The following is a 22724-nucleotide window of genomic DNA, read 5'->3' as shown; positions in this document are numbered from 1 at the left end:
GCTAAGCAGGAGCTGATCTCACAGCTCCTGCATCGCGTATGTGATTGGAGGGAGAGAGAGAGGAGCGTCGGGGGAACGATGGAAGGTGAGTGATAGAAGGTGAGTGTAAGTTTGTTTTGTATTACATATTAAGGTGGAACATAATGAAGGGGGCCCATGAAACTGGGGGGCAAATGAAGGGGAGGGGGGGAACAGCATGACACTGGAGAAGATGAAGGGGGTGGGGAGAGAACGGCATGAAACTGGGGACAGAGATGGAGGGGGCCCAAAGAAACTGGGGGGCAAATGAAGGGGAGGGAGGAACAGCATGACACTGGGGCAGATGGAGGGGAGGAGAACAGCATGACACTGGGGCAGATGGAGGGGGTGGGGAGAGAACGGCATGGAACTGGGGACAGAGATGGAGGGGGCCCAATGAAACTGAGGGGGCAAATGAAGGGGGGGGGGGGAACGGCATGACACTGGGGAAGGGGGTGGGGAGAGAACGGCATGAAACTGGGGACAGAGATGGAGGGGGCCCAATGAAACTGAAGGGGCAAATGAAGGGGGGGGGGGGAAGGTATGACACTGGGGCAGAGACGGGGGACATTAAACTGTGGGCAGATGAAGGGGGAGAACGTGATGAAACTGGGGACAGAGATGGAGGGGGGACATGAAACTGGGGGCAGAGGACGGGTGTATATGAAACTGGGGGAGAGATGGAGGGGGGGGGCATATAATTTACGGGTGACTGTAGGAGGATTATACTGTGTGGGAGCACATAATAAATGAATGAGAATGGGTGGAATCAACATAAAAGTGGGTGGAGCTAAATTTGCAGCGGCGCGCAGAGCGCGCCGCACATTTTGCCCCTCTTTCTACTCTTTAAAAGATTGGGAGGTATGGCGTTGGTGACGCCACACTCCTGCATGACGTCACTCGCTTCATCTGCAACACACAGTGTCTCGACTCCCCCACCTCCTTTACAAGGGGGCCCACTGAGGCTCTGTCGCCCAAGAGCCCATAAAAACCTGGAGCCGGCCCTGGTCACAGCCCAAGCCCAAAGTGATTGGCCAGGAGCGCTTCCCTATGCAGGAGGTGTGTCAGGAGGGAGGGGCCCATTGTCTAGGAGACTGGGATGCTTACCATGCTTGTCACTACGCTGGAGGAGATAGGGGGCGTTCACACTACCGTCATTGTCCGACAGGTAGTGTCCGCTCCTAGTGTCCGTTCAAAATCTCACACAGACATTAGGAGCGGACACTAGCTGTGTCCGTGACACTTGTCATTCATTTAAATGGCGATCGGGTGCGTTCTTTTGCACTCCGTGCCTGTCCTTCACTGTCCGCTTGTAAAGATGTCCGACTTTTCAAGCGGACAGAAAAACCCTACATGTCCGGCTATAAAGAAGGATAAATTGACTGTACAAGAGTATAAATATTGTGTTGCTCATAGTAAATAATAAACAAGCAGCACCCTTTACGGTCACATACTATAGTCAGACGGTAAGTCTGATTTGTATTTTCTGTATGTATACAGGACTTTGAACCTACCTGGCACAAGTCCTGGGATAATAGAGGTAGAAATAAAGAGTATGGGATCTGATCACATCTATCAGATTATCCCTACATCACACTTTCTTAGACACCTAGCTCTGACTTATAGGTTTTCAGTGTATTAATAAAGGTTATATTTTATTTTGTTTTGAGATCTACTTACCCAATAACATTCTACTATTTATTTAGTTATTTCCAGGTTAGGTACATTAGTACAATCTATTCTTTTATCTAGCTACATAATATAGTGGTTCAGGCCTCGTTCACATCTGTGTTTGGTAATTCATCTGAGGGAGTCCGCATGAGGATCCTCCCGAATGGAATACCAGAACGCAACTGCAAGCGGTGTGCCAGTGAAAGCACACGGACCCCATAGACAATAATGGGGTCCGTGTGCTTGCCGCCAGAACTCCGCAGGGAACATGTGGACAGGAAAGTAGTTCACAATCTGATTTCCTGTCCACATGATTCGTGTGGGCAGCGTGCGGCAAGCACATGGACCCCATTATAGTCTATAGGGTCCGTGTGCTTTTACTGCAGACCGCTTGCAGTTGCTTTCGGTATTCTGTTTAAGGGGGTCCCCATGCGTGCTCCCTGAACGGAATACCGAACACAGATGTGAACGAAGGGTAAGTGCTCATTCACATGACGGGATTCAGCGGCTAGCACATGGACCCATGGATAATAATGTATCAATTCACATAACTGTTTTATTGGCCTGTATGACCAATCCATGAAAAAATAGAACATGCCACTTCCCAGGCTGATTTCACAGATCATTCAATAGACTCAATAGACTATTCATGGATGAGTGCATGGCAGGTTTGTCTGAATATGCACTAAGACTGTTCTTGTTTATAAACATTTAATAAGTTTCTTAACAGGAAGGAACTGAAACAAAGTACAACAGTATATTCATTTATAAAGTAGAAGCATTATCTGTGTAAAACTGGAAACCCCCTCCAATGTAACAGTTCCCCTTAATGGCATATTCCTGTTTTATTTCGTTTTATGATATTTGTTATGCAGCAAAAAAGGACCAGTTAATGTTTTAATACCCTCCAGAAAAATTTAGCAAAAATAAAAGAATCATTTATTTAAATAACCATATTCTGACTAAGGAATCTTTATATTTCTTTGTCCATAGCTGTATAAGATGTGATTTTCGTGGGACAAGTTGTACTTTTTATTTAGGTCGTTTTAGGTATTATCGCACGTTATGATTTTTTTTAATTAATATTTTTAAGAGGAGACAAGACAGCAAGGAAACATTTTGATCTCTTTCCCAATACAGTATTCATTGTTTTGGTAAACCTAATAGGTTTTTGTTTATGTTTATGTGATATAGTGAAATGTTATTTTTTGTGTTTTTTTAAATATTATATGGCTATTGTAAAATCCATCGACTTCTAGGACAGGTTGCCTACAGCAACCTGTATTAGGGCACAGTAATCACTGGCCCTAAGATCCTCAATAGGTTCCTGGCTATTATAGAAATTGCTAGTTGTCCCCAGATGTCACTCTGGGGCATGGTGAGCCTCATCTACACAGTGGTGCCTACGTACCACTACTTTCCAGATGCTTTATTCACTGAGGTATCTAAAGAGTTAATGTTCACAATCAGAGAAGTCTGTGATTTGAGGGTATTACCATCTGGTCTCTGTTGCTTAAAGGGGTTGTCCAATCTCAAGGATCCTATCTATACTGGTAGCTTATGTAAATGGAAGACTTTTCTGAAATATATTGCTTTAGAAATGCTGCTTTGTTTTCCTGCTATGTGATCGTATTCCTCCCATTGTTTACACAGTGTATCCATAATGCCGGACCTGTGTGATAAGACAAGTGACATCACTCACTGCTCTTCCTGCAGGACCAGCTAATTGCACTTTGCTGATAAAGCCGAGTCTGTTATCTCTCTATGTAAACACACAGATAACACTGAGTCTGTATAAGAATCTGTATAAGAATCTTCATAATATATGATCTGCAGAAAGACTGTTTGTCCAGTTCAGCAAGAGGGAGGGGGAGGGAGATAAATATAGGAAGTGGAACCAGACACTGTATGAAAGAATGAGATAGGAGAACCCCTTGAAGGCAGTGCAGAGTCGGCACTCCTGGGCAGGTGCATTTTCTAGCGCTACTTCATAATACCACAACAAAATTACATAGCAGACGCTTTGGAGGGAATTTATTAAACAGTGCATGGGAGGTGGCTCATTTTGTGGCAGTTTGCATCACTTTGGCCTTTTTCCTCTGTGTTTACAACTTAAAAAAAACAAAAAAAACTAGTAATATAATACAAGTTATAGAAGAAATTTACACCACAGATTTCAAATTATCCTCCCAAGATGAGCCAGAATATTTAAAATGTCAGACTCTTAATTATTCTGGTGCATCTGACACCAGTGGAGGAAATGATAAAGACTGACTTAGTAAATGCCAGTTTTAATAAATTTGCCCCTTTGCTTCTGTTGTACAAACCTGTGTAAGGGTACGTTCACACGGCGGAAACCTTTTTTGCCTTGTGAACTTTCCACGCGGCTAGCCACGACGGGATGGCGATGCAGCTTTGGCATTCTATTGTGGCATCCCGCTCCTTTTTAGGCCCGACTGGAATGCGTCAAAACAGAAGTGTGTCTCGAGCTGCAGAGGCCGCAGCTGTCTCAGCTGCGGAATTCGCAGCAACATAGGTCATGTCGCTTCTTTTTTCTGCCACTAGCTAGCGGGGAAAAAAAGCAAGCGGCTCCCATTGAAGTCAATGGGAGCCATTTTTGCAGGTGGATTTTGAGGCGGATTCTGCCTCAAAAGCTGCCTGCAAAAAACTCATTGTGAACATACCCTTATTATGTCTGTAGTTTTTTTTTAGATTGCTGCCAGTGTTATACACATGCATTTCACGCTAGGTTCACACTAGCGGTCTGCAGTCTGTTCTTCGGGTCCACTTGGAGACTCGAACAGCAGAAACTTAATCCGCTTAAAAAGCGGTTACCCACAGTTAGACTATGGGGGTTTCCGCCCCCAAAATTTTCCATCTCCAAATTTTTAAAGCCGATTTTGGGACAGAAACCCCGAACAGCATTTGAACGCTGGTGTGAATCCAGCATGTAGTACTTGTACAGGATTCCCCCCCTTTCCATACGTCTACAATACGTGCAATATATAATATAATATTTCTTAAATTTAGAAACTCAGAGCAAACCAGTCCACAGCTTTGAAAACACAATATGGCCTTTTAATTGTTAAATTTAGATTTATAAATCACAATTTATCGTTAATGTCCAAACTTCTGCTTTTTCAATCAAAATTTTTGCAAAATGGCAGGAAACATTGAGCACACCAGTATAAATAAATGTTTCATCTTTACGTTGCTAACATCTACAAGGTGACGTGTATCGCTGGATACAAATCTGTCTTTGTAACAAACACATTCACAGTTAAGAAAATACTCTTTCAGAAAAATATTCAGGGGCACATAGTTAAAATCCAAACTTTTATAAATTTACCCATTAAGTTTTTTTGTTAGGCTATGAATTATTTATTATTTTCTTGTAGTATTAAAAAAATAGCAGTAGAAATAACTCACTATATGATACATATATCCAAGTGGTGCGATATTTTATATAATAAAGAATGAAAATAGTCACTTTCAATAATAAAAATAAGTTCTATTTTTGTTTATTTTACAATATAGTTAATATTCTTATCTTCTTGAGCATCACTCTGAAGGTACAGTTCTTTTACAAATTGCAGCATTACAGTTGCTTGATTTTTTTGCTTATTTTGTCATTCTTTGGGTTTTTGGAGGTCATTTTATAAGCAATTTGAGCAGCCGCATTCCATGTGTCTTTCCAGTTCCTCCACAAAAGATGTGCCATCTGTGCAATGAAAGGCATATTTCCGTCTCCTGCTCCTTATTGGCACACAGCATTGCCCGTTGCTGCATTTTCCACTGCATTCCACACGTGGCACTTTTTGCGTTGTCGCGCATGCGTTGTAACCTTGATGCTTTCGAATAGTCTCACGGATGATCTCCCCTTGGCAGTGGTTCTCTACAACAAAAATAGATCTTTGTTGAAACAGCAGCTTTTCTCAAACAGCGCTTAAAGTGCTGCGGAAAGAACCGCGGCGTGAATGCATTGTGGTTCTTTCCGCAGCCCTTTTAAGAGAAAGTTCACAGAGTTTTCCTCTTTGGACTTTCTCTTAACATTATATCTATGGGAAAGCCGCCGGCGCTTCTGTAGCTATAACTGACATGCTGCGATTTGCAAAGTCGCAACGGGTATTACCTAAAGCGATATGCTGACATGTTTTCTTACTTTGGTGCATATGATATATATTTCTTAGCTTACCTTTATCACAATGCTCTCCGGTAAAGTTGGGTTCACATTCACAGTACGGATCTCCATTCTCTGAGAGTCGGCATTGTCCATGATTACATTTGAGATTTCGGCAGGTGATAGAGGACTCATTCTTTATGTTACAGTACATGCCAGCGTAGCCTTCTGTACACATACATATGTAACCATTTTCAGTGCCAACACAAGATCCATGTACACACCTGAAACCCAACAAAAATATATTTAAGGATCACTGATGAAGCAATAAAAACATGAAAATTAAGTCCACTAAGATTTTATTGTCAGTATTTGGAATGATATATGCTGCCAGCTGGAGAGATACTTGGGTGGGTAGGATAGCTTTTACAATCAAGGATAAGGTTTTAATAAAAAAGATAAGAGCACGAGAGATAGCAAGAAGACCTCAAGCACACACTGACAGATTCTGCGTACACACACACACACACTAAGGCTAGGTTCACATCAGCGCTAGGCTCTCTGCAGAATGTGTGCAATGGACGAACAAAACGATGGACAGAGAGTTTACCTGCAGACCCCAATAATGGGGTCTGTTGGGTTTCCGCTGTTTTTATACTGAAACTGAAGGTGAGAAAAGTCCTCAATGCAGGACTTTTCTCTGCACCAATTATCAATAGTTTTTGTGAAGGAGTCTCCAATGGAAAATTCGGTGCAGATGTGAACCTAATCTAAAACACATACAGACTGATCAACAGCGTTCACTGTATGCATGCTTGTGTGAGTGTTATGAATAAGGACTCTTACATAGAGATGAGTGAACACTGTTCGATCGAATAGATATTCGATCGAATATCAGGCCGTTCGAGGTATTCGATTCCAATCGAATACCACGAGGCAAACACACTAAAAATTCGTATCCCCTCCCACCTTCCCTGGCACCTTTTTTGCACCAATAACTGTGCAGGGGAGGTGGAACAGGAACTACGACAATGGAGGCATCGAAAAAAAATCGGAAAAAGTAATTAGCTGGCTAAATCAGCTGACCTCCAATTTATAGGAATAGTGGATTTAATATTCGGTTAATTTGAGACTGTGAACTATGTGACTGAGAGACAGGGATAGATGTACTGGCAGGGTTAGCTAGGGATTACCTTTATTTAGGTGGGAATGTCGATCACCCAGCTCTTTGGGGCTCTATCTGGTCGGGATCCCTGTCAGCTTGCGATATGCGCGAGCTGACTTTTTCCCATAGGAATGCATTGACCAGCGTTGATTGGCCGAATGCCATACAGAGTACAGTATTCAGCCAATCAACGCTGGTTCTGTCGGAAGAGGCAGAGTCTAAGATTGGTCCACAGCAGTTTCCATTGTGGTCTGATCTCAGATGTAGCAGTGCTGACACAGCTCTGCTACACCGGAGAAGCAGCAGACCCCTGCTATATTGCGCATATCGCAAGCTGACAGGGATCCCGACGTAATACAGTGACTTGGGCATGTTAGATGCCCCCAGGCATGCTTCCCCTGCTGTCCCAGTTGCATTCCAGGGTGTTGGCATCATTTCCTGGGGTGTCATAGTGGACTTGGTGACTCTCCTTTAGTCGAAGAGTGGAATCCCCTGAAACGAGCATTTTTCCCCATAGACCATAATGGGGTTCGATATTCGTTCGAATAGTTGAATATTGAGCGGCTATTCGAAATGAATATCGAATATTTTATTGTTTGCTCATCTCTACTCTTACTGTATCTCCTAGGAGTCTTGTCAGGATTTATTCTGTTTACCACTTGGTTTGTCGTTTAATATCAACTAGATTTATGTAAGTTCCAGCTGCACTGGGCGTCAGCATTGTTTGGTGGACTTAAAGAGGTTGTCTAAGCAAATCAATTATTTTTAACAGGTCGGGGATGGTGAAAAAAAAAATCATACTTACCTTTCCCTGGGTGCTCCAGTGTCTCCCAGTGCGGTCCTGCAGCTCGGCGGTCTTCTTGCTGTGTAATGTTGGCTTCCTGTGATGTCCAGGTTCCATTCAGCTAAAGCTGCTGATTGGCCTCAGTGGTTACATGCGGCGTACACTTCCACCAGAAGACAACAATGGAGCTGCAGGACCACACAGGGAGGAAGCAGGGAAAGACGACTCATGCGGCACGAGTAAACATATAACTAATGGACATGATTATTGAAAAAATCTGTGTGATCTAAAAGCATAAGAAAGCTTAGACTTCAACTTACTTGTGGTTCTCACACAGGTTTGCAACTTCTTGGTCACACAAGGGTCCGGTCCATCCTGGATTGCATTCACATATAACACTAGATTTCTCCATAGTGCGACAGGAGCCATGTCTACATATATTGCATGACTTGCATCCAGGGACAACCCCAATGGACACCGGAGGCAGGTCTCTAAAGTCTTGTAGTTCATTGTTAATTCGTACATCATGTATACATCCATTAAAACCAATGGGAATGCGCTCAGTTCTCTGGCGTATAGATGATATTCCTGATGTCGGTGGCACACCTGTATAAGGATAAATCGGAACACATAAATTACTATTTTTGACATTTGTGATATTTTGTATTCATGATACAAATGTAAAAAAAGAGTACAGGTTATAACATTACAAATAGTTCATACAGGACATCATGAGGAACCCTACCTCCAAGATACAGGGGGGTGTTCAGGTTCAGTGAAGGCTGTTTCTGCAGTTTCCCAAGGGTCTTTGGAGCTCCTTTATCCACTACAAGACTTAGGGTTTGATTCAGCATCACAAGTTCCACAGTATGAAATAGGCCATCATTGATCGTCTCAACACTGAAAGGAAAAAAAAAAACATTTGATGCAGTACAAACTACCATCAGATAAAAAAAAAGCACCACTTTTTCAAGGACACGGCTCCATCATGTCTGTGGCACCCCCCCACCGACTGCTTATTGTCCATCTTACGCTAGGTTCACACCTGCGTTCTTCTTTCCGTTCTATGGTTTCCGTCTTCTGCATGCCAGAAGACGGAAACCATAGACCGGGTCCGGCCGTGAGCGGTGGTGAGCGTTTTAGGCTCTCCGCCGCGAAACCGGATTTTTTTATCCGGACACAGAGTACTGCATGTCCGACTCTGTGTCCGGATTATAAAACCCGGTTTCGCGGCGGAGAGCCTAAAACGCTCACCACCGCTCAAGGCCGGACATCTCTCTCACCCATTCAAATGAATGGGTGAGAGAGAGTCCTGCAGGTTTCCGTCTCCTGCCTCTGTTTTAGGCAGGAAACGGAAACCTGCAGTACGGAGAGGGCGACGCAGATGTGAACGAGCCCTTAAGATGCAACCTGAGAAAAGAAAGTGGTTTGCAAATACCTTAATTATTAACCATTTCTGTACCAGACCATTTGCTCTGGTTCAGAACAGACACATTTTCAGGTTGTTTTTTTTTTGTATGTTTGGTTTTGCAGGCTATGACATTTTTCCCCTTGAGTTATTCAAATAATTTTTGACATTTTTTTTTGGAGATAAATAGGTCTTTATTTTTAGGTTAATATTTCCAATGTTTTTCTTTTTTGTTAATATCCCTCAAAAATGTAAAACACAAAAGGGATGGGAGTTGCGTCTGTTTTTCACATTTTTCATGTTGTTTTTTGTATTCTCATAGCACAAAGTGCTACTAAAAATGTTTTTTAGGCTAACACCCCAAGGGACGACCAGCAGCAATAAAGCTCTGTCTGAAAAACTGCAGTGGGAACGCATTGCTGTACTTCCCGCAGCGCTTTACACAGAAAGTTTGCAGAGTTTTCCTCCGTGGACTTACAATTATACCTATGGGGAAACCGCTGGTGTTTCCGTAGATATAATTGACATGCTGTGATTTCCAAAACCGTGCTGGTTTTGGAAATCGTGGCGTATCTGTGCCATGGATTTACTGAAAAGTGGACATGGGATTCGCTAGAATCCCATCCAATTTGCCTGTATCGTAAAACGCTGTGATATGTCCTACAAGTTACCAGCCTATGGGTTTTCCATTTCCGTTACAGTCATTTTTACATATAGTTATTGTTGTGTTGCCTGGGGCAGGACTAGAACCAGTGACATGGGCAAGGCATTTTGTTTCCATATATACCTACCTGAAATGTTAAGAGTGGACCACACGGACATATAAAGTAATCTGCTGTCCCATAAGCAGTTACAGTAGAACACAATGTAACATAAAACAATGAGACTACTTTGAAATATTGATTGATAATGCGCCATAGGCCATTTATTAATACATGTACAGTATATGGACACATAGGGGCCTGATTATGCCACAGAGAAATATAGTTAGAGCAACAACAAAGAAAAGTTTGATCCTTGACAATGCCTTTAAGTAAGTCGGCATAAGTCATATCATCTAAATCAAGTTCTAAACATCTAAAATAATACTTCATGATTATCAGGGATTGACTAACTTCATGCCTCCTCATCATGGGAGGTCAGACTTCTTCATATACAAAAGTGACTTTTTTTGTGACCATTTGTGTTCAATTGTGGCATTCTCAACTATACCACTAGGTGGTGCTGCCGACTCAGTAAACTTCAGACCTAGAGGTTTCATGCTCTACATGACATCTACCCCTGGCTACTAAATCGCAGCTAAACAATTTTGGGATTCAGCCAAAAAAATAAATACCTTACATTTTAACATTTTCCCATGCATTTCCACATCTTGCACAATCACCAAATGGTAATATCGGTATGGGGGGCCCATTTCCTCCTCGCTGATGTTCTTTATTAGTCACTAAACATCAGAGCACTTACTCATGGAGCCAACATTTAAGGGGTGATTTGTTTAAAAGAAAAAAAATATTCTCCGTAACATGTAAGAAATATAACAAATACCATTGACCATTAGTGGTATAACGTCCCAAACCAAACAGGGACCTTAATATTTACTCGTGATTATGTGTAGAATTTAGAAATCACAATGGGGTAGATTTACTAATCCGTCTATACTACTTGTGCCAAAATGCGCCACAGGCCTGTCTGGCCTAGATTTCGATTCCGGCGCAGAGGAGTGTACTTGGATTATTAAGATGCATCTTACACTCGCTGGGAATGTGCAGAATGCCAGTCCCAATAAATAAAGTGTATAAAGATGGGGTATCACCGACATTGTGTGTGTAACATTACAAGAATACATCTTGATCTTGTGTACAATGTGGTTTGTAGTTCTGGGAATGTCATTGCGAGGGCCCAGTTATCAACAAATGAGTAACACTAGGTCAAAAAGCAAATATTCAGTCAGAAATGAAAGGCTGCCTTCCTGATGACAGACTTTATCCTGATCAGAATGAATAACAGATTGCAGTAACAGAACTTTCTTCTTTGCTATAGTTTGTTATGATGTGGTTGTAAAAAAACAAACAAACCCCCAAAACAGCAAACTGTTTAATTGAAGTTTCCCTGGAAAATCAGACATTCTGTAAATGTGACAATACGCCTTCAACCGCTGACAGCTTAATATTGGTTTGGCCAACAGCTACCCCCCCCCCAACTATGTATTCTTGGTTCAGCTGAGTGTGCATGTGTTTTGAAGGGGAGGGAGGTAAGCCGCTGCCAGATAGCGCTGGTGGTATCTTACCTCCCCTTAGAATAGAAGGAGGATACCCAGGAGAAATGGCATTCTATGCTGTGTCGAACCCAACAAGGAATTCACAGAATCTTCAATATATGCAAATAGTACGTTAATGTGCATACAGAACAACGCATTTAAGATTCTGATTTGAACCCTTTATCAAGTCCGAAGGTACATGCAACACAGGGATAGTGAGAGTCCAACTGTAGTACAAACATACTAAAGGTCTGATCCCTTGTTCCCTAAAAGATACTGGATTCACATTAGATAGCCTAAACCAAAATTGTTAGGTATGGCGGACTGTGTCTATGAGTATCAGAGCACGGTAGACAGAAGATCCCACCTACAATGTTAAGGTGCATTCACACTACTGATACGCTGACTGATTATGAACGTTAAAACACGTTCAGAATCAGCGCATATAAAGCAGATCCCATTCATTTCAATGGGAGCCGGCATACATGCGCTCCCCATTGAAATGAATGGGCTGCTTTTTTCTCTACGAGCGCACCCATTGAAGTGAGTGGGAAGTGCTCGCGTGTACGGCTCGGACTGAGCCGAGCGCCGGGCCCCTTCACACTGCGAGCCGTACACGCGAGCGCTTCCCATTCACTTCAATGGGAGCGCTCGTAGTGAAAAAAGCAGCCCATTCATTTCAATGGGGAGCGCTCGTATGCCGGCTCCCATTGAAATGAATGGGATCTGCTTTATATGCGCTGATTCTGAACGTGTTGTAACATTCAGAATCGGTCAGCGTATCCGTAGTGTGAATGCACCCTTACTATTCAGTAAAAGTATTATGTACCTAGAACACAGTAGCTTTAAGAATAGAATAAAATATCACAAAGCTTTATTATATCTCAGTCTTCCTTAAGGGTTTGGCTATTTTCAACAATTTTTGGAGGAATCTGACGCAGATATGAACAAAGTCTCAGTGGAAAGTGTGCAAAAATATTCTTCAACTATAACTAGGAGAAAACCGGCCACCAAGTAATGTCTAACACTTAACTCTTCTCCAAGCCTACAATGCTAGGTTGATAAAATAGTGCAGCAATGAATTCTGAACATCCTCCCCCATCTAGTTTAGAAAATTTTCAATGAACAGTTTTATGTTCCTTGCAATACGTTTTGTTTCTGGAAATTGTGTTCGGTTGGAGCTAAAATCATTAGACGGAGTTAATGGCTTCCATTAGGAGTAATTACTGTTGGCCCGTTTAGAAGAAACATTACACAGTTGGATTTGTGTTGTTAGAATCAATATTTCCGTAAATAAGTATATGTCCATTAACATGATCTGCTGTCAGAAAGTCTTCTAAAGCAGAACTTATCAGGAAAATTAACCTTTTTTCAGCAGAAAGAAAGGCTGGAAATTGATTCTGAGTACTGTAAAGAGACCAGAAATGCATGAATGTGCTAATTTTTCACTTGGGAACATTACTAAGTATTGGCATTTCCAAGCAAAGAGAAAGCCATAAACCTCAACTGAAGTGCATGGTCAAACACAATGGAACAGTGCAGCAACGTATATAGCACCTGTACAGAAATATTTCCATAAAGAAGGTCTAAACTTTTTATTCAGAGAAAAAAATAGTCATTAAGGAGCAAGTTTATATGAAAAACAAAGACTTTAAAGAGACCTCTCACCATCTTCACCAGTTACGTTCTTAGTCTCTGTTAATAGATGCAACTCCACTGATTCCAGCACAGTTGGAATTTTTTCTCTAGCCCCCACCATTCCTGAGCAACAAACAGATAATGGAAATAGGACATCAGGCACCAAAACTATATAAAGTCATAAGGGCGGGGTCAGGCAGGGGATGTGATTCAGAGCTCCAATCAGAGGCAGCCAATGTCAGAGCTTGGCATTACACCCCTTGCCTGACACCTCCCCCTGACAGTACAGATTCTAAATAGCATATCAGGCACCAAAACTAACAGCATTGATTGCTCAGGAACAGGGGGAGGGGGGGGGGGTAGAAAAAAATTCCCACTGCAACAGAATCAGGTAGGAATCTTGTGAACTAAATTAAATAAAGGCAATTACAAACTCAAAAGTTACATCCTCAGAACCCACAAGGGTCTCTTGTTTTACAGGAAGCCGATTTACCTATCAATATATTTTTGCCAGGTGGGAGAACATAAAGACTCCGATCAGATGTTTCCCTTGGTTGGATTCAAAACTAAGACCCCAGCCCTTTTCTTAGGCTGAGTTCACATGGGGTTTTTTGGACCGGATTTTGACATGGAGGCTGCCTCAGAATCCCGTCCAAAAAATGGCTAGCCGCGACTGGATGCCGATGCAGTGCATACAATGCACTGGCATCCAGTCATGGCATTCCACTCCGGATTAGGCCCAAATGAATGGGCCTAGTCAGTAGGGAGTGTCACGTCATGGACGCCGCGGCTGAATCAGCCACAGAATCCGCGTTGAAAAAAGGCAGTTCGCTTCTTTTTTCCGCGAGCAGGAACAAACCGCTTGCAGAAAAAAGAACCCATTGAAGTCAATGGGAGGCAGTTTTTTGAGCCGGATTTTGATGTGGATTCCGCGTCAAAATCAGGACCAAAAAACCCTTTGTGAACCTGACCTTATATGTCCTTCTGCCAGTTAATCTGTCTGGATGAAATGAGTATGTTGCTGTGGTAGACTCATCCTTTTTCTAAAAACTCGATTCGGAATATGGCATTGCTGAGAATTTTATTCAAAGATTTTGGGTCTTTCAAACTTATTACAATATAACAAAAGCAATATAAATAGACTTTCAGAGTAAAAGTGAAATATTAAATTATTCCATTAATAAAATATAAGTCGTCATATGGCCAGGTGGTTGAAAAATAAAAAGTTATGGCTTACATAATGTGGGAAGTAAAAATAGAAGCACAAAAAAGGACAGGAAGGGGTTAACAAATAACCTATTTCACCCTGACAACAGATAGACAATGCAATTAAATATAGTTTTCTTCCATATAAATTAAGGATAGATTAAATGTAGCCCAATTTAGCCCAGAGAAGTAAAGGAGAATATTAGATATTTGTAGATTTCACAAAGAACATAAGGTCACTCCTTGCGGCTAGTGAAACAATATGGGATTGGTAATAGCAGAAAGGGTGAGTAGATTCAGGCATTTTCCTTAAGGAGTACAATGTACAAGCTGATAGAAAAATACCATGCTGATAAAAAGATTTAAAAAAACCCCAAAAACTAAACCCCCCCCCCTGACCTTTCAGGGTCCTAGTCAGGACACTATGGCTGCCCAATGACATTGTAAAGGTCTGACATTAGTCTTCGTATATAATCTATTTCATGCTTTATGTCTATATTTTTCATATTTAACTGCAGTAAAGCATGTCACTAAGTGCCGCAACATAGCAAAGACTTGATGGCAGCCTCCATAATCATGTACAGAAAAAAATAAATCTGCTGAATTCTGTCTTACTAGAACAAGATGAACAGAAGTTCGCTTATGTTTCAGATACAATTCTGTATAAATCTACAGAGAGAGGAAGAAGTGAGCAGATGCTGCATAAGAGGAAACACAAAGGTACAGAAGAGACTGTAAACAGCTACATGGCTAGCTTTCTATCTCGCCCCAAGTGCTTTATTCACATCAGTATAAAATCCTATAGTATCCTGTTGCAACTGTTTTAGTGATAACGTTGTGGAGCAGATTTTTATCTACTGTGCACCGCCTATGGCAGATACAACAGCAAGGCTCCATGTGCCAGCTCAAAGAGAACTGAAAATGACAGTGCTTGCAGTGGAAACAACTGCAAAAAATTGCAATATACAAGTCATACAGTGTCCAGAAATAAAAGTATATGGTATAACATTTGGGGGAACACATTTTGGGTTAGCACTGTTGCCTTGCAGCTCTGGGAGGCTCAAATTCAACCAAGGTCAACATCTGCAAGGAGTAAGGAATCATTCACATCTGCGTTGGTATTCCGTCTGGGGGAATCCGCATGGGGACCTCCCGAACGGAATACCAAACGCAATTGCAAGCGCTGTGCAGTAAAAGCATACGGACCCCATACACTATAATAGGGTCCGTGTGCTTGCCGCGCGCTTCCCGCACGGATAGTGTGGACAGGAAAGTGGATTGTGAGCTACTTTCCTGTCTGCATGATCCCTGCAGAGATCTGGTGGCCAGCACACGGACCCTGTTATAGTCTCTGGGGTCCGTGTGCTTTCACTGGCACAGCGCTTGCAGTTGCGTTCGGTATACCGTTTGGAGGGGTCCTCATGCGGATTCCCCTGGACTGAATACCAACATAGATGTGAACGAGGCCTGAGCATGTTCTCCGTCCTGTTTCCTCCTACACTCTAAAGACAGTGACTGGAACTTTTACAATGTCTGTAAAGCGCTGCAGAATATGTTGATGATACAAGTTCTTCTGTTACATTCATACTATCTAACCATGTGAAGTGTTCCCATCCCAATGATTTCTGCTACTCTAGATCGCCACAGCTCCCCCATCCATGTCATACTCATTTATTTCTCAATTACTGGACTGACTTTATGTTGTGGAGCTTATGGAAGAATGCCATTTTCATTAATAATTTTCATTCTGATATCCTTTAGTAAACCATGTTACTATTGCTATGTCATTTTTAGCCATTTGCTAATTCTCCTGTATCTTCCTGTTTAGACCAATAAAAGATCAGTGTGACATTTTTGAAAAGGCCAAAGCATTATGCAGCAGCTTTCCAAACCTCAGCAGATTGTGCAGAGCAAAGGTAGCTGGCTAGCCATAAATCTTATTGTAATGAGGTGTCAGATCAAATGGAGACCTCCCCCCTGATCAATATGAAGGGCAGAGAAATAATTAGCACTGGGTGGCTTTAGAAAGCAGATCTATAATGCCATATGATGAGGAGACGGTCCGCTGTCACATTGCCATTGTTTAATCAACACTCAAGAGCAAGAGAGACCGGGATCCTTGACTCCTTTACATCCTCATTGTTTCTCCAGTCTCATCCCGATAATTACAGGACAGAACCTACAATAACCAGCAGGGCTGTGTAATACAGATACATGGATACTTGTCTATAATCTATCTTCTACTAAGAGATTAAAAGAAAACGTCCTCCACTGTCACCTATTGGATGTCATAAGTTTGGTTAAAAATGGAACAGTCATGCGAATCTTAGGTCTTAGAATAGTTCTCAACCTTACTAATGCCGCGACCCTTTAATACAGTAACTCATGTTGTGGTGACCCCAAACCATAAAAATGTTTCACATCCAATACTGCTGCTTTCAACACACTAGCTGCTTTTAATAGAGTAGCTGCCCCTTTAATAACTCCCCCTTTCTGTCTCCAAAAAGTAACAACCACCCCCTCTTATGCCCATACACAATTCAAATAACCACCTAATAGATTTTCGCACCCCCTCATCAGTTGTTATAGCACCTCCTTATAAATAAGTTATATAAGTTATATAAGTTATATAAGTTATAAGTTATATAAATAAGTTATCACACCACCTGCGCCATGACACCCTGTACGCTACTAGTGGTCCTCTATGGCAGAGCAGGGACCTTTTAGCTCCCTGCTCTGTCATAGAATTAAACAGTATCGTGTGCACAGCACAGCATGCGGATGCAGTTCAGTTTGTCCCTCCTAACAGCGGAGGGAACAGTGTCTCAGATCCTTAGACTATTGGAAATATGTGTTTTTCGATGGTTTTAGGCGACTGCTGTGAAAGGGTTGTTTGACCCCCAAGGGGGTTGAGAACCGCTGTCTTAGAGTATTGTGGATGTAGCACCTTCTAACTGTGTATGAAACCTGAGAGCAAATATTGTGTCACTCTACAACTGTGTCCTGTATTGTGTGGTCCTGGCAGCTGCATCTCTGAACTGTTCATACCTGGCTGTAGAGATACTGTATATTGCCATTTTGCTGCACAAGGCTGTGATCAATACTCTATTCATTAATAACTAGACTTCAATACAGTTCATTCTTGTAGTGCGATGAGATCTCTGGATCTGTAATCACAGAATAATGGGACATATTCCTTTAGAGGTAGAGCAGCGTATTGGGTGGTGCCTGGATGATATAAATAACTTAATGTGACATTAAGCAGAAAAGTCATTGAAATCACTGCTTGCTTTGGCATTATATTCCGTAATTTTGCATCATTAGTTACTTGCTCTAAATTTCATCCTAATTAGGTTTTATCGACTCATCTTATGGTCACAATTGTATAAACTATATTTAATGTAACCTGAAATGATCCACATGGAAGTCCTGGCTCACAGTTCTCTGCGCTATGATTATTGGTTATTTGGTCTGCTTGTGTCCTCTCCCTTCTCAGAAACACAGCGAACTTCAGTCCAAAACAAATATGGCAAAGGGATAATTTCAGGCCATGAAAATCAGCTATGACAGCTTAAATACAAAGGCGCAAGCAGCTTAATCTACAGTGACAAGATAACGGACTAATATAGTCACAAGATGTATGAACACGGATTCTGTTACACATTAGCCTTAAGAAAGTCAGAACATGTTATTAGAAAAAGACCTATCGGAAAGTACATTAGTCTTGCTTTCATAAATGGCCATGTCCAACTTGGAACACTCATTTCATTTCCTTTTGTTTGAACAGCTGCCAAAATGAATCAAAATGTCCTAATACAGAGGATTTTCAGCTACAAATTCCCAAAACTACGTATGACATAAACGCAGATACATAAGCATCAGAGTCTATTCATGGACCTTACGGCTTTGACGGCAGAGAGTCCCATTGTTAGGATGACCCATGATTTGTTGTTACTACACTGTCTACCAATAAGTATATGGACACCTGTGGTCCGAGCGGCAATTACAGCCTCAACCCTCCGGGGCTTTCCACAAGTCCTTATATGATGGCTAGTGGTATTTTATTCCATTCAGCTTGGAGAAGACAGGTAAGTTCTTTCAATGATTTTGGATGGCTGCTGCACCCCTTAGTTCGGTGATCCAACTCGTCCCAGAGGTGCTCGATAGGGTTCAAGTCTGGGCTCTGGGCAGGCCAGTCCAGTCTGTTAACCTGATTGTCACTGTACCAAGCCATGGTAGACCGCTACATGACAGCTGGCGTTGTCATCCTGGACGTAACATTGGTCCAACCCATAGAACCGCCATAATCTAGGAAGCACACTGCTATCTAAAATAGTGCAATAGGCGTCGGTGTTGATTTTACCATGCACTGGGACCAAGGGTCCATACCAGGAGAAACACCCCCAGACCATAACTCCACCTCCGCAGAACTTTACTGGGTGTCCCAATAATTATTGGTAGACAGTGTATTAAGCTACCCAGTCAACCAAGGGAATGGACACAGGCGGCGCTCCGGAGTAAGGGCGCATTCATACAACTGATTTCCAACCTTAAAACTCAGTCATGTATTGTCCAGATTTATCGGCCTACACCTTATGTCCGGAGAGGGGCTCCTAGCAGTAGTGTTATCTATGGTGCCAGGAGTTTCAGCCTGCAGTTACATACTCTCCTGTACTATAATAACACAATAAGTCACAGTATGTCAATGGGAGGCAATGATTCCTAGCAGCATAGATAACTTTACTGCCAGTAGTCCCTCTTCCGGCATAAGCTGCAGGCCAGTAAATCCAGCCAATACATGACTTAATTTCAAGGCTGAAACTTGGCCGTGTGAATGCTCCCTAACGTTAAAGCCCCACGTTGTGGCAATGCAGCTTTTTTTGTTGCAGATTTTCTTGCGGTATTTCAGCCAAAGCCAGGAGTGGACTGAGCAGAAGGTAGAAGTATAAGAACTTCTTCTATATCTCTCATTCCTTTTGCAGCCATTCTTGGCTTTGGCTTAAAAAACAGCCTAAGAGTCTTTCTTGTAGTAGACATAGCTGTACAATGTGAAGATCAATGCGATGAGACTGCCACACATGACAATTCTTGTAATTGAAATAACAGCCTCAAAATTCAACTTTGCTGGATTTTTGGTCACAGTTGTCATTTTTGTTGCAGGACAAAAAATAAATAAATTTTTGTTGCAACTTGATGACGTGCAACCAGTCGCTGTGTAGCCCTAGCCTAATATATGAGGATGCTATTTTAATTTTGCTATTTTAATTTGCACACGTGACATTTATAATGATGATTTTTAGAGTTTTTCTGGTCACTGGATAGTGTAAATGAAGATGATGAGAATAGCCCATAATGGAGTCATTCTATATGTTCTACAGAATGACTAACAGCTTTGTTCATGGCTTTCCATCCTTACCTATAGACTGTAGTTGGTGGAGAGCTGAAGGTGTCGTAGATTAACCGTACGTGTCCTTGGTACAGTTCCAGAGCTAAGGGATCATTGTCACCTTTGTAAAGTAGAATGCCATTGTCCTTATCTGTAGCGACCTGCAAAGAGACAATCAATGATATTGATATCCTTATATGATATAAACTTTCACATAGAATGGACTTGTCTACTGAATATCTGACGACAATCCCAAGAATGTTGGAAAACCTAACAAAGCTCTCCTATGAAGTTACCCCATTATAACATAATATAGTCTGATGTATAAAAAGCAGAGTTGGCAAGCGTAAGTCATAGAAATGTCTAAGATGCTGCTGGAACTTGCCTACATACAGAGTATAAAACTGAAAATTAGAGAACACGTCTAAACTCTAGAAGGAGCACACAATGAAATTGTTAAAATCCCTGAGACACACTATAGGGTGATGAAGGATGAAGTGGGAAATATGGCAATTGCAAAAGGGAGTGTAAACAGAGAATGTATTCCAAAGTACATCCACATGTCTAACACCAGTTCACCAAACATGTTCTAGCCAGAAGTGCACAGACGGCACATATTCTCATTGTGGGTACAGGCTTTTGTGATGTCTGTCTTGTAACCTCCACTGCCTGTTTCATATTGCACAGCCAGCAGCCAAGCTCAAAGTGACAAGTCCAAAAGGACAAATGAGCTGTTTGTGATGATGTGTTTTGGCTGCCTAGCTGTGGTTCAGCTTCTCGGTGTAGTCCTCCTCACTGCTCTATATACAGGGGAAGTAAGGCTTCTTTTCATTTGATATTTATTGGCGAGGTGTTACAGCTAAATTTAGATTGGTCACCCCATTTGAATTCCATTTCCATGTAGGTTTGACTTTCAGCATCATAGCTTTTTGCAGTAAGTGGCAGGTTTTATTGACAGATATACTCTACACCTCCATCGTGCTTTTTTTTTGCATGCTTCTAGTTACATAAGATTCAGTGATGATACCGGATTCTTAAATGGTAACACATTTGCAGATAAAATCTTTTAGAAACCTCTTAAATCCTAAATCCTTAACTTTTTAAAATGTACATACCTATATTGAGTGCTTACGTTTTGGGGGTTGAGTTGTTTTATTTAAATGTAATCCAAATGTAAAGCACCATGGAATTAATGGTGCTATATAAATAAACGATAATAATAATAATAATAATAATAATAATTTAATAGAATCATTAGCAATCCAAAAAACAAACAAGCCGGCAGTTCTACTGTTCACATAATTTATTGTGCATTATGAATCATGTGCTAACTTTATCTTTCAGCATTGGATTGACCTCAGGGATACCGAATATGTACATTTATTCAATACTTTTCTTACGCATGCTTGGCTGATTTCCTGGCTCCCACAGAAGAGAATGGAAAGCTGTGCACATACATAGCCACCTCTTCATTCATTCTTTGCTGGGATGTTAAAGTAGAACATGTCCTCCATCTAAGGCGTTCTGGACCACCAGATCCTTTATTAAGGTCATAGGTACCCAATGGTAGGACCTGTATCTATTAGATATTACACAAATCTCTAAACTAGTAATGCACCTTTATAGGGATTCTATCATTAGAATCCTTTTTTTCAGGCCTACCACGTAGGAATAGCCTTAAGAAAGGCTATTCTTCCCCTACCTTTAGAAACCTTCTCCGCGCCGCCATTTCAGTGATATTCATGGTTTTCACTGTATGCAAATCAGTCTCCAGACAGCACTGGGGGCGGTCCCCTGTGGTGGCTGCTGACTCTCCAGCGAAGCCCTCCATCTTCTTCTCACAGCCGCCTCTTTTCCGCGTCTTCAACTGAAAGCGCATGTGTGGTGGCCATTTTCCTGTGGCCGAACAGACAATCGCGTAAGAGGCCACAGGAAAATGGCTGCCGCACATGCGCAATCAGCGCTTTCAGTTGAAGACGTGGAGGAGAGGCAGTCACAGGCAGCACGGTGGACGTCTCCATTGCTGTTTGAGCGCACGGGGACCGCCCCCAGTGCTGTATGGAGACTCATTTACATACTGTGAAAACCGGGAATATCACTGGAACGGCAACGCAGAGAAGACATCTAAAGGTAAGGGAAGAATAGCCTTTCATAAGGCTATTCCGATGTGGTAGGCCTGAAAAAAAGGATTCTAATGATAGAATACCTTTAAAACAAACTTGGTCTGTCCATGAATAGATAACAAAATGATTTACATTTTTATCACATTACATCGTCATCTCGTAGAGTGACTGCATCAGAGTTTTTGTGTAATAAAAAGTTAGACAATTTCAATATAGATTTCTGCTCGTTGAGCCTAAATAGGAACCTTCAAATACTTCCTATGTGTTAAACATGTGGGATACAAATATGCTACTGTGAGACCTTTCCAGTGGAAACTTGGACCTTTAGTAGGCCAATCCTAAAATAGAACATTCCTTACACTGAGATATCATATAAAGTTTGCATAATAAATAAAATCATCATACAACACTACTGGGAATCAATACACGTTCCAAAAAGGTTGCAGTGCGCCCAGATTTAATGGTAGAAGGATGAGGCCATGTAGAGGACTTGTGCGTCGCCCAATTCATCTCTTTTTCATGATATATAAATGGTAGTAGACTAAAGAGAAACATGTAATATTGTTGTCAATAGACAATCTACATCCGAATACAAATATGAGTTCCGGGGGTGTCCTGAGCAGTCAACCTCAGTAAGGGGCTAAAGCTAAAAATATCCTGATATATTGGCCTAAAACAACTATAGGCACAGACACAGCTGGAAGCTTTGTATCCTTTTCTGATAAGTTGGTCCCTCATTTACTACAGTCTTGAAAGTCTTATTTATAGGGAATACAAATTCTTGAAGATTTTACGCTATTTGAAATGCTTTTAATTGATAATGTCAAGGGAAGTATAGGTCAGAAGGTAATATTGTGGCGGAGCTAAATGGATTTTGCCTGAATACTGACACATCATGGGAATAATTAGTCGGGCTCTTAAAATGTTTTTAGTGAGCAGGTAGCTGTA

The 22724-nt window shown here is 41.7% G+C and overlaps 1 protein-coding gene across 1 annotated transcript in view; it reads right to left on the bottom strand.

Moving 5' to 3' along the window:
- Positions 1–4745: 4745 nt before the first annotated feature.
- Positions 4746–22724, bottom strand: part of SLIT3 (slit guidance ligand 3) — a 394890-nt gene continuing 376911 nt past the window's right edge. The window contains 5 exon segments of the mRNA XM_075274737.1: positions 4746–5584; positions 5885–6093; positions 8079–8364; positions 8504–8658; positions 19684–19814. Coding sequence (XP_075130838.1) covers positions 5346–5584; positions 5885–6093; positions 8079–8364; positions 8504–8658; positions 19684–19814 — 1020 coding nt within the window. The 3' untranslated portion in view covers positions 4746–5345.

Source organism: Leptodactylus fuscus, chromosome 5, assembly GCF_031893055.1.
Source record: "Leptodactylus fuscus isolate aLepFus1 chromosome 5, aLepFus1.hap2, whole genome shotgun sequence".
Lineage (NCBI taxonomy): Eukaryota > Metazoa > Chordata > Amphibia > Anura > Leptodactylidae > Leptodactylus > Leptodactylus fuscus.
This window is presented reverse-complemented; position numbering and strand designations above follow the sequence as displayed.